Source organism: Anopheles nili, chromosome 3 (genome assembly GCF_943737925.1).
Source record: "Anopheles nili chromosome 3, idAnoNiliSN_F5_01, whole genome shotgun sequence".
Taxonomy (NCBI): Eukaryota; Metazoa; Arthropoda; class Insecta; order Diptera; family Culicidae; genus Anopheles; species Anopheles nili.
Genome location: NC_071292.1, coordinates 29,323,813 through 29,336,507, shown reverse-complemented (window position 1 = coordinate 29,336,507; position 12,695 = coordinate 29,323,813). Strand labels below are relative to the sequence as shown.

Below are 12,695 nucleotides of genomic sequence, written 5' to 3'. Positions count from 1 at the left end.
TTCGCCCGTTACCTACACATTTTGGTCCGTTTCGAGGCCACCATTCGCTGCAAACAGTGTACGGACTAAGGTTTGCTGTAGGTCAAGACCATGCGATCTGGTGGAGGTATAATTTTGTAAAATTTAAGCACATACCTTACGCCGATACGTACAGAAGACCAGATTCGTTTAAATTCCGTTGATTGCGTAGTTTGATTTGCATAAATCTTTATTATTGTTTAAATGGATCGTTTTATGCTTGCAGAATCCAACCCAGCTAAAAATGATTTTAAGAAAATAAAACATTTCCGTTTAGAAATGATTCTACAACCTCATATTTTCATCCTTGTTTTACGTGAACGTAAATCATTTCTTTATTCACGAGATTAATGCTTTAAATATGAGCTTGTCCTTTTGCGAATATCGAAGACTGTTGAAAGAACACTTATTAACGATACTCTTGTTTATGTTAGGCCTATTTGAAGCATTTTACTAGCATAACTTAGTGAAGGGCGGCATATTGATTTTTCGATTTTAACGCTAAGCTATTTATTAAAATGTACGGCTATCTTAATATCATACATTCAAATCAATACAAAAAACAGCTAATGACACCGCACACTTTTTCCTACCGTCCCTTTCATCTAGCACTTGCTTGCTAAAGTGTTTCCGTGGGAAGTAGATGATTTTCCATGCTCGTTCCACACAATACATAATATCCCGTTTAGTGCGTAAATTCCGATGGGCCGTAAATTACTGACGTGTGAAAGCTCATCACTTAAACGCCCAACTTAAGTTCTACCTGTAATGGCATTTCAATCGCTAGAACATTCATCAAATCTATATCATCGTAAATGGAGTGAAAAGAAAATAGAGCAGTGTTATTTAGTTATCCTCTCACTAACCGCCGAAATGCTGCACCTGTGCCGAAAGCACTAGCTCCTTCTCCTGTGCAGCCCCAAACACTGTACTGCACGAAGATAACATTTTTGCGCTCTCCCGTAGCAATATTGGCACGGATTCCGCAATCCCATCGAGCGCTCGTGCATTACCGGTTATTAGGGATGATTGTTTGAATAATGATCAGCAACCGGGGCTAATCAGTGGGCAACTTTCGAACCTTACGAGAAGCAACTAACGATGCGGGGAAACATTGATCGCGGCTACTTACACGGAATAAAAGGGAACGAGAACCTGCTACAAGGATGAAAACATTTCACGCAAGGTTGAAGCAAAAAAAAAAACCACCGACACCACCACAAAGCGTTCGGGATTAGCCAGTGTTGCAAGGAATGGGATTGGGAAGCGAGCAAGCAAAAAAAAAGGGAAGAATCGAATCCAAATCCTACGCACCATCGGGCAACGAAAGTGCAAACGAAAGCGAGAACCCAAATAATAATAATCACCCTGCAGTAGCTTTGGGGTGGAAACAGCACACACCAAAAAAAAAAAAAGCACGAACCACTCTCCATCGACAATGTTAGCGATATGGATAAGTAACGAACGTGCGAATGTTTGCGTCAGGTTGCGTTTTGTGCAAGCATCACGTTGCGGTTCGGTGCATTGGCAAGTATGCACCTTATGCACCGGGAGATAAGCAGTGCCGATATTCAAGCTGAAAGGGATGAGAAGGATCTACGCACGGCTGGACTTCTCTATATGACGATATTCCTGTGTTATGCTGCTGCTCTTATTCATAACAGCTACGGGATCGTTCCGGTGGAGATGATGTAAGTCAGTGGCATTTCCGGACCCGGAAATGATGAAAGTCCGTTGTGGGTAATAAGTGCCACTCGTAACTGCAGCCAGGATCGTCCTTCTTTACCACTCAGCTGATGAGCTTATGATTTGATAATACGCTTAATTTGTAGTGCTTAATCCTAATTATTGAATTGATTATGCCATTTTCATTAGTTGGTCGTAGTAAATTCATTGAATTTTCCCAAAGCACTCATACTCGAGACGTTTATGGTAATATATATGTATAGGCCTTTTAGTATAAATCGCAGCCCAGCATCTGCGTCAGTGGTCATTTCTTTCAAGTAGAGAGTGCCTTTTAAAAGCGAGAGTGTAAAACGAAAGCACTCTCTGGTTGCGCCGAAAAGGAGGCGTATTTTAACGCGCCTGCTTACGTTTTTCCATCGCTTGCTGTGGTTCTATTCATCCCGATCCGTTCCCCCTTCGACGAGCCATTTCCTCTTTGCGAATCAATGATCTTCCCCGGGATGGAGCCGTTTCTAAAGATCGTTTGAAAACCGGCGCTGGGCTGCTTTCCACGAATCTCTTCCATCCATCCAGCCGCGGGTGCATAGGTTGCGGTAGGAAATTATGCAATTTTTTCGAACCTAACCGCTTCCCAACCATCGCGCTTACCCTCCTGCGCGGACTGGCTGACCACTTCCATCCGGCGCGGTACGATTTGATGGAGGCCCCACCAGGAAACCGGAACATTACCCCATTCGGTCGGAACGGGTAGAGGCGAACGGAAGCCGTCCGAGGGGTCCGGGATGGTGGGCTCGCGAATGGTACGGAATGTGCCGAATGTTCTTAGAACTATCAGTATAATTTGAATAATTTTCCTTTGTACCCCGGGTGTAATGGTCGTCCAGTTTGTTCACCTTCCGACCGGTGTGAGAAGGGGAAGGCACGTTTTTTTGTATGTTTTCTGTTGTTCTGTTTTCGGGTGGATCGATGGTTCGATGATGCGCCCAAAGCTTGGCCGGTGCTTTACGCATCACGCAGAAGTCGTTGAACTGGGCACGGATAATTTGCCGCACGTTGCACCGACACCCACCGGAGCCGGGAAACTGATACCCCTATTTGGCATTTCATTGAACTATAACTGTAGGATGTGTTTTTTGTTTTTTTTTCTACCATGCCAATAAACTATAGGGGCGTCGTTCTGCTCTCATGTTTCAGGTTCCAAAGAGCTTTTGTATGATCAAAAGCTTATCAGCTTAGCATGGGCTGGTTATCAGACATTATCTTTAGACGATCATTTCCCCCCGAAGAAAATGTACTTATTAACGTGATATTATCTCGAATTTAAGGCTTTTCACTGTAAGTTACATTTCCAAATAGTTGTTTCGCTGATAGCCTCCCACAAAGGACGAGCTAAATATTTTGCAACGCACGGAAGTATACTTTTTGGAGAATCTTTATCATAATTACAGCTCGCCCAATTTGTGCACAGACCTGATGGTGCCAATGTTGCAATCAAAAGGCATCGTTTCGCATAACTCGGTAGCTATTCGACGAATTTCATTCTGTAACGGTGCACGTCCGGGTTTTCGCCACTTCGCTCCGTGGTTCCGTTGGATTCGATTATTTCCTTCCAATAGTTAGCCTATCACGTCTCAAGTGATTGATCTCTCCCATTCGATTAGGCTCATGATGCAGTAGGTCATCGAAGCTTAAAATTTTGTGTAATTTGTCTTTAAAACGGTGACCCTATTGCTAGAATTAGACCTTTGTTTTTGCAAATAAATCAGAAAACAATAACAACAACCCGTGAATGTTTGCTGAGATATTGTACATCGTGCACCAAGCAGCTAATTCCACGAAGCAATAATATTGCCACATTTCACACAAACTTCTTATTCTGTTGGCGCCAGGAAGAATCCCATAAACGTGCAGCATCCGCACGGTTCGAAGGAGTACACGTGTATTTATTTGTCTTTCCGAGAAAGAAACATCACAACTGAACCATACGCATGCCGCAACCATGCTGGTATCATAATCGACGGCTTCTCTCACAATCGAGGGTCGTTTCGCATGCTGGGCTGGGCTATTGGGCGCAGAATCCCTGGCCGGTGTCGGTCGAAACAACTGGCCCGATCAAATTAGGTCAAAATTTACGACTGTCATAAAGCGATCCGTGTGCTATGGGTGCCTTTTTTTCGGGAGTTTGACCTTCAGCCACAAACGGCTCAGTCCCGGTCGTCATTCAGCTATCTGCCATTCGTCTCCTTTGTTGCATGCAAGGGATACGATAGACGTAGATAAATTCTGTGCGTACTCCCAAGCTTGACCCTAGCGGTCAAAGGAGCGATACCGCACCTCGACTTTATCGTTGTACGCCTCTACACCCGTTATCTTCCGGTTATCAAAGGAGCACAACTACCCAAGGGTGGTAAATTACGACGTTTTTTCCATCCCAAATCCTGCCAGGTATGGCAAGAATGCTCTATTTTGCACAATAGTGTCAAAGTAGACAAGAGATGCTGCTCGAGACGTGATATCTTGCATCCTTCAGATCGGAAGCACCTGTTATCCGAATGTAAGATGATGCGTTAGTCCACTCAAGATCCGATTGAGATTGAGACATTGGCTGTTGCTGCTTCGCGTCCCTAAGCCTCGTAGATCACTGGTGGTGTCAAGGTAAAGGTAAACAGAAGCATCCCAGACGACCTTCACGCATCATGGTTTCTTGGATTTTATCTTCATGGTGCACTTTTTACCGTAAATTGTTTTGTCATTTCCAAAGAATTGTTTACACTTCGCCGTTTGTGAGGCGCCGAATGATCACTTAATACTATTGTAAATATTTCTTGGGTGTGACCGGCACCTCATAAATCGTGGGAATGCTTCGATATTACATGTTTGCTTCTGTAAGCTTTATGAGAAAATCTTTGCTTCACATGCCCTGCTTGTATATCGACCGTATGCTAGAGAATAGCGTTGATATTTATCCCTATGTTTAAGTAAAGTTTTCTGTCAACAAAATCCGTTGAATTATGAGCAACCTCAAGTATTATAGTATGCACTGTATGTAGTATTTTTTTTATTATATTTCACTAATCGTGAAAAGTAACGGTTCCTCTTATAATTTTATTGAAAGGATATCGTTTCAAGAATTTTATAAGACTATAATGTCCGAGCATTACTCGATTAAGTTTTGAATAGCATATTTTATATTTATTTGTCTAATTTTATACTTATTTGTTCATTTGAGACAATTTTTTAAGAAAAAAATTGTATGGCCAAATTAATAAAATGCTGTAGTTTTTTTCTTAAAAAGGAAAATTTTTTTTCGGGTGGATTAGATTGACTAGGTTTTGACTCTCTGCAGCGCCACCGTGGTCCAGTGCCTAATCGATCATGGATCCTTCATGCTCCGCGATTCAACTGATTTTGGGCCACCAACAGCATAATCTAGACCGATAATCGGATCCGACGCGACGCTATCAGAATGTGTAGAGTTCCTCAAATTCGAAAATTATTGTAATCAAACGCGAACCGAGGCTTAGCTGCTAGTGCGATGTGTGGAGTTGGTAATAATACGCTGTTCAGTGTTGGCACCTCTCATTGGGATACAGCTTGAAGCAAATGATGCCAATCTGCGGGACGATCTGCAACAGTGAAGCTTTTTGCTAGGTGAGAGAAGAAAACCTACACTAGGTCGATTACAGTTGTAGTTTCATAAAAAAGTGTACGATAGGTATGATTGATAAATCTTGAAAGCAAGTTTTTTTGGAGCCAAAATAGTAGTTTGAATTAAGCGTAATAATGTGATCAATAACAATTGACTAACTTTTATACAGGTTGTAATGACAAAAAAAGTACTTTATGAGCAAAAATATTCCATGCAGAAAAAATAATAATGACTCTCCCTTATTTTTTGTCAGGTCTGTATCAACCCGCAAAGTTAAACTACCCAGCGCCAAAATATAACATAAAGCACCATTAAACCAGCGTACCTCACACCACAAAAAAATAACCAGAGCAAAGGAATTTTCCACAAGTCATCTCGTCAACGGCCTCTGACGAGAGGTACGTAGTTCACGGTGACGACAGCGAATGATCGACCTTTGCTTCCCGAACTCGAACGATCGTCTGCCAGGTCCCTCGACAACCTCCGAGCGTGGTCTACAAATTCGCCCTAATAGTTCACCTCAGTAAATTGCTGTAATACTTTAGACCACCAATCTTCAGCGCCATACGATACTTTAGCTGCTGTCTGAGCCTTTCTCTTCCTAGGTTAAGCCACGCTTTCGACGCATGTCGAATGTGTTGGGCGTATAATTTAATTACCCAAAACCAGTACCCTTCGCGTACGCGGAACCGCCACAAATGCCACGATCAGACGCATGTTTTGAGAGTTCCTCGTCCAACGCTAGATCGAAAAACAGCCATCGCCTGGCTGATCGTCACTGCCGTGTCCTTGCTGGCGACCGGGAACTGGTTCCGTGCAGGAATGCTCTGCCATTCAACGTTTTTTTTTCTTTCTTTCAACTCGTCGCTCAAAGACAATTCCGGCCGAACCGAAATCCGTTATCACCAATTGAGTAGTCGTTGGTGGCGTTTATCGTTAACTTGCTTGGATATGCTTCTTTATTTGTCCGTGCGCTTGTGCAGACTCCGTTCACCTCCGTTATCGCTCATTTCGTTTTCGATTTCACACCTTAATTTCGAGCAATTGCTCACCATTATCGAAATATTTTTCCTTACCATGACGGTACGCTTTTTCTCGGCGTTTCAGGGGCAGATTTCGGTTCACAGCTCGCGCCTACCCAGGAGCGCACAATCGAGAGTGACCTACTGCGTGCGTGCGGGTCAGAAATTAAAATCTTAAATATACACATTTAGTCTTGCCTCTCATACTTTTCCGCGCCTTTAGCAGCCGTACACGAACGCCGTTGAGAACTAGGCGATGAGACGGCACCCACCGTACCGAAATTGGTGGGCCCGGTTTCTACTCCTGACAGATTTCTCAATCAATTACCACTGCTAGCTAGCAGTATAGCGTATATCTTTATCAGTTCCTTTCACCTCGAGCATAAGCACATCTCGTGATGCTGACGAGCAAAATCTCTAGGGCATATGGATGCTGCTGTACACCTCCTACACGCTTCAACTCGTACCTGTTCTGAAAGTAATGCTACTCGTAGTAACTCCTTTAAAACTAGTTTGCTCTTGGTATGTTAGCTTTCCTCTTAATGGAATGTTCAAATTCATTTACAACTACACAGTCATTTACAATTGAACTTTTTCTAGTGCCTAGAACAACTACACAGTAGGTTTCGTACAGAAGTTCTAGAATTGTACTGACACTACCATCGTCCCTCATTAAGTACATCGTCTAAATTTAAACTTTTATAGCAACTAAACAATTTTTACAATATTTTACAAAAAAAAGCATCCCACTGAAACAGCGACTAATCTCGGGACAGAAGCTCATTCAGTGCCGCTATGTATGTTTGCGCCATCTGCAAAGTTTCGAACTTGGACAGCTTCCGGTCGTTCCCAAGAGAAGGCACCACGTCTCGTAGCCGATCGAATGCATCGTTTAAGCTGTTCATCCTTCGCCGTTCACGAGCATTCGCCGCCAAACGCCGCTTTTTGACAATCTCCGGTTGCACCACCGATTGTCCGCTGCATTGCGATGGAGTTGGCGAGACGGAACTCCCCGAGCTGTGCGTTGGACTGCTGTGAATTCCTGTCGTTGGAACCACGTAGGGATTGTAGTAGCTACTGGTACTGCCGTGAGCGAGCGGATGAGAAGCCTCAGCAGGTCGTTTGGCAGGAACGTTCGATCGCTGCACACTTGCAGTATCACTCGGCAACGTACATCCTTCACGCTTTTGGTACGCATTCGCTAGCACGGTACGATCAGCAGGTGAATTCGCTTCGGCCATGGCATACCGTGGAACTGTTGGACAGCCGGTTTTGAAGTTGTTGCCGGTGTAGCTGTAGTACGACTCGCAGGACCCATTCTGACTGACAGTGTTGGTGTTTCCGTTGCCTTGAACACCCGAGCCGGAACCTCCGCTACAGTAGCCGTAATTGGTGTACGGACTTGATGGGGCAAAATCCGCCGGGCTGGTATGGCTGTAGTAGGATTCTGGACTCGACACAGGACCAGGGCTGTGATATCCTTCGGAAGATCCACTGTCAGTTCCATAGCCGTAACAGAGTCCTGTTGCTCCCATGCTCATCGTACTGGTGCCGTTGTAGTGGTTGTAGGACGACGATTCCAACAGACCTCCAGCTCCCGATCCCATCATTCCACCACCACCACCACTCCCGTACATTGCGGAATGGTGGTACTGCTGTTGCACATACGCCGAACTCATGTTGGATTCGCCACAAGTCTCTTTACACGCCAGTAGCACTTTCCTCAGAATCTTTCACTCTCTCGCACATACACCAAACCCAAAAGGGGACCGCAAAATGATCGATCGAATTACTGGTCAATTAGCGAATTCCACATAACTTGCACGCGTTCGCAGACCATTGACAATCCCATCCGAGAGTCACCGTGAGGGCATCCAACCTTATCACCGTTGACGCTTTATAGAGCACGCGGCACGGGAAAAAGGTTCGCTTGTTTCACTTCACACTTGTCGAGCTGGTTGGTCGTAATTAGCTCTCGATCGGTTACGGTTAACGGTCGTCACAGTGTTCACTGCATGTGATCCTGAATAAATCGCCACCAAGCTTTGGCACACAACAACGGACTTGTCTATCGAGTTGCGTTCCGTCCGATTCCGTTGAAGTTTCGTAATCGATTGATCGAACCCAATATCACCACCGGCAGACGCATCCGTCTGCGATCGGTTCCGGCAACCCGTAGCCTTCGACGATCGGAAAGCTTTCGCGTGGCCGAAGCTGCCGATCGAAATGGTCCAGGAATCTTGCTCACATCGCGTCAGGTGGATTTCGTGTGCCTCGAACGCGGAATCGAAAGATCAAAACAAAGCAAACGCCGCGGGATAGGCTCGATCGGGCATGTGATTGGTCGGTTTCTCGGGACCGGCTCAGCAACCGCGTGAATGGATGAGTGAGATGGCGTCTGCCGTCCAGCGGTCGTTTCATCCAACGCTCCCGGTTGTCTGCAACGATCCGATGATCGTAAGGTGCGTAGCGCGAAGGATCATTTCTTTCCATCGATCGGTCATCTCTTTTCGACCTGCCTTCTCGTTAGCCTGGTAGAGGATGTGCTGTTTCTTTTATGTTCTACGTTTTTTTTTGTTCAAGCTTACCGTCGAGCTCTCCGTCAGTACCATGCGGACGATCACATCGTGATCAACCAGAGTTAGCGTGGTGCACCACACTTCAAGACAGGATTGTTGGGCTCGGATGAACAGTTGGAAAAAAATGTACGTCAAGCTTCAAACTGTCTATTCTCTATCTATCAAGCACTGGCAGTGCCGACGTTTCGGATCATTGCAAAAAAGGACCTTAACGACCAGAGGACTTCGGTATCGGTTTCGATCGGCATGAAGTGGAAAATTGATCCATTGGTGGCAGGACATCTTTCACTAGGATCTTTGATTGATCGATCCTTTTATTTTTGGGAGTAATCCTTTCAACGTTAGAATATTTATTTGTGGATTATGACTAGATCCGGCGCTACTGGGATTGGCGTTTGGAATTTCGAGATTTTACTGTATCGGCCTAATATTTTTATATAAATTCAAATTGAACTTTTCTTAAAATTTACTAAATTTCATTATTCGACGGTGAAACGGACTATTCATGTTAAAAAAAAGCTAATTTCTGCCTATTACTGACTAATCTTGTTGCGCTTTAAACAAGATCCATCGATAATGTGCCATAAAATTTACACTAAATAATAAGTGACATAATATCAAATTGATTGATTTAAAGCTTAAAACTGATGCTTAAGATATTTACAAATAGAATTTGTTATTTTACTTTGTTTGGGTTAGTTACTACCACCTGCTCTACTGATTAATAGAACCAAGATTGACGCTCCATTCCCTTTTTCTTTGTAAGCTTTTGCTAGCTTTTGTAAAGCTTTTGCTAGCAAATTTTTATCTCCTCTGCTTTCGATTCATACGCCTATGTAAACCTGTAGCGGAATTTTCTCTTCGCACCGTCGACACCACCTACCTACCAGATGGCATCTTATTTTACTTTAAAAATAGCCTCTTCCCAGTATCTGCACTGCAACGTACTTAAAATTAATCTAAATCGGCGCCGATAAGTGGTCCTGTTCGAGCGATTTCTATTAAAGGATTTATATAGTACCCGCTCGAAGGCCATTGCCACTGGTCCAGTTTGACGCCCTTAATCACTTGATCAGCGCCAGTGAAACAAAACGCAACAGCCCAGCACCGTTTATCGACATTCAAATTATGAGCTCCAATGAAACAAAAACAAAAGCAATTGAACGTAGCGCCACGGGATCGTCCGAATGATCGTGTTTTCGGACGGTTTCTTCTCATATTCCCACCGAAACGGGACGTATTGTTTTACCCCGTATGCCGTCCAGATCCACAAGAGAGCGGTTTAGAAACGAAATTGATTTAAAAGTGTCTGCGCCCTGCTCGACACTGATTTGATTAATGTTGATTGCTTCACAATTAATAAGACATTACTGTTTTGTGGGAAGGGGGAGTTTGGCAGGCCGATGCTTTTTTGGCTGACGCCGGCCAGATGGAACAATTGATCGAATAATTTTCTTCGGAGCATATTTGTTTTCAATGTGCGATCTCATGCGAGGAGGCATGCATAGGTATCTTGAGGAAAATATGTGTTTCCCGTTTCTACAGCAGGTTTGCATTTTATTTTTATAAAAAAAAACATCTGCTTATGAATAACCGAACTGATGAGCAAAACTGTCGCTAAATCTAAAAACAGCATAATTGTTTTATTTCTCTATTTACTGTTCGATCCAGGTGTTATTTACAGAAATATCATGATTTTGTCTCGTAATTTTTAATCTATTATGTTCCAATCGTCAAATAAAAATCATCTCTAAACTTCTTAGTTACGAACGACAATCGATTGCAAGGGTGTTTCAACCGATCCGATATTGTTCAGAATCCCGACTTAATTAACTCATCCCTTCACGACCGCGGCTAAGGTCGCTCACCATCAGTATTTGTTTGCGAACAATCATACTAATTTCACACCTCCTACTGCTCTGCTTCAAAACCCCTCGGTCGGAATGAATCATCTCCCTGCGTGAACCTGCGAAAGAGAAACGAAACCCACCCGCCAAGCGTGAAATGCACAAACTTGTCCCAAAGAAACTGCTTGTCCATTCCAGAAGCCACGCGGTAGGTGGCCGACTTCCCGGATGATTTAATCTAACAGCCAGCCACTCAAGCTCGACCGTTCCAACCGCTTGTTCGCCACCGCTCGCACAGCACCTAGATATCCTTTAAGGTCCTGCGCCGTCAGGACTCCTCTCGACCTAACGCGGCATGAAATGAAGCATGCTTTGTTGCAAATTACCACGCCGTCAGCTCCTTGCGGGGGTCCTTTTTTTTCTCTCCCGGTTGCAATTGTGTTTCACACAGTAGGTTTGGGCCCGAAAGGATGCACGGAGCGCCACAATGTCTTGCGTTGCGTTGCCGAGTGACTCGACAGTTTGCCTTTAGTCCTGTCGATAGTTTCGCCGCTATCTGGACTTTTCTAGGCCAACTGTTGCATATATTTCCACCGCCGGTAATCCCCTGGCATGCGTGCAGTATGATTGTTCCTGTATTCAAATCCTGCCTTCGACTGAGGCTTGCTCTCTTTCGCGGTGACTGGCACGTTTTCATAATTAAAAGTACAAGTCGTTTGTTCCATCCGCTTTAATGTTGACGTCACAACTTCAACAGTGTCAAATGGCACTTGCAAATAATTTGTCGATTAGGGCATGAAAATTTGGTCCCACATTTTGTACATTATACACGATTTCTGAACATATTTCTATAATTTTTACTATTCAGGACACCAGCATATTCGTCAAAGAGGAGGTTAATTTCTCCATTCTGGGTCTAAATTGTTACCAAAGTGAAATAACAATACACACGTACACGTACAACGCACGCATATAAAAACGCCTAAGGATAAGATTTCCCACCTTTTTATGCACCAAGTTCAATTACATTGGACTGCTTAATTGCTCAGCTAAAGTTGATTCACGGCGAACTGCAACCACACTGCTCGTAAAGTAACTGAGTTTGGATATACGACCATAGGCTTAAAATTAGCAATGGATTAGAAACAGGTTGATGGGTTACCCGTCATGGGAAAGGCATGATTTAATTACCTAACGTGGTCGTGATTTAACTAATCTTCATTAACAAGTTTTTGACATCATGTTAAGTACCATTCCCTTCGGAAGGGTTAATTATCTTACCGACAAGCTCATGAATAAGTTTTGTTTGTCTATGTTGAAGGCACATAAGGTTGAATTTTTCAAATGATTCTAATCGAAACAATCTAGCCCAAGAAATAAATTTTACAATTACAAACACATTTTATTTTATTTTTTCATTTTGATTTAACAAAAACTGGTATTTTTCGATCATTACATTGGTTTTTACTTGTCCCAGAATCCCTTTCCAGTAATTTTAGGGAAATTGTAACTGAATTGTTAAACAGCTTTAAAGATGCCTAAAAAACCCACTAGACATAAGCTTCTTGTCTCTAGTCTTTTATCGTCGGCTTTGTTGTGTTTAAAAAAGAATCGCCTCTAAATTATAGCTTCCTCCAGATCGCATAGCGATTCCATAGTGAACGGGAGCTCGATTCGCTTGAAGATTGTTTTTTTTCCTTGCTTTTTGCACGATCGAGTCTGATCGGCGCCCGCCGATGGCAAATAGATCTACCGGATAAGCTGCTTGCAAAATCGGCTTAGACTGCAGTCGAGAAGCGATCGTTCCGGAGACGTACGATGTTGTGCGTGGCCCGAGCTACCAGAAACGAATTAAGGTACAAAAATAAGCCATAGGTGGTTTCCACTTTCTCGT

At 43.6% G+C, this 12,695-nt stretch overlaps 1 protein-coding gene across 1 annotated transcript; it reads right to left on the bottom strand.

Annotated features, from left to right (window-relative positions):
• Positions 1-7,136: 7,136 nt before the first annotated feature.
• LOC128726494 (T-cell acute lymphocytic leukemia protein 1 homolog) lies at positions 7,137-8,054 on the bottom strand. The gene has a single exon (XM_053820306.1). It carries the CDS (start codon positions 8,052-8,054, stop codon positions 7,137-7,139), a length of 918 nt encoding a protein of 305 aa, XP_053676281.1.
• Between the last annotated feature and the right edge of the window lie 4,641 nt (positions 8,055-12,695).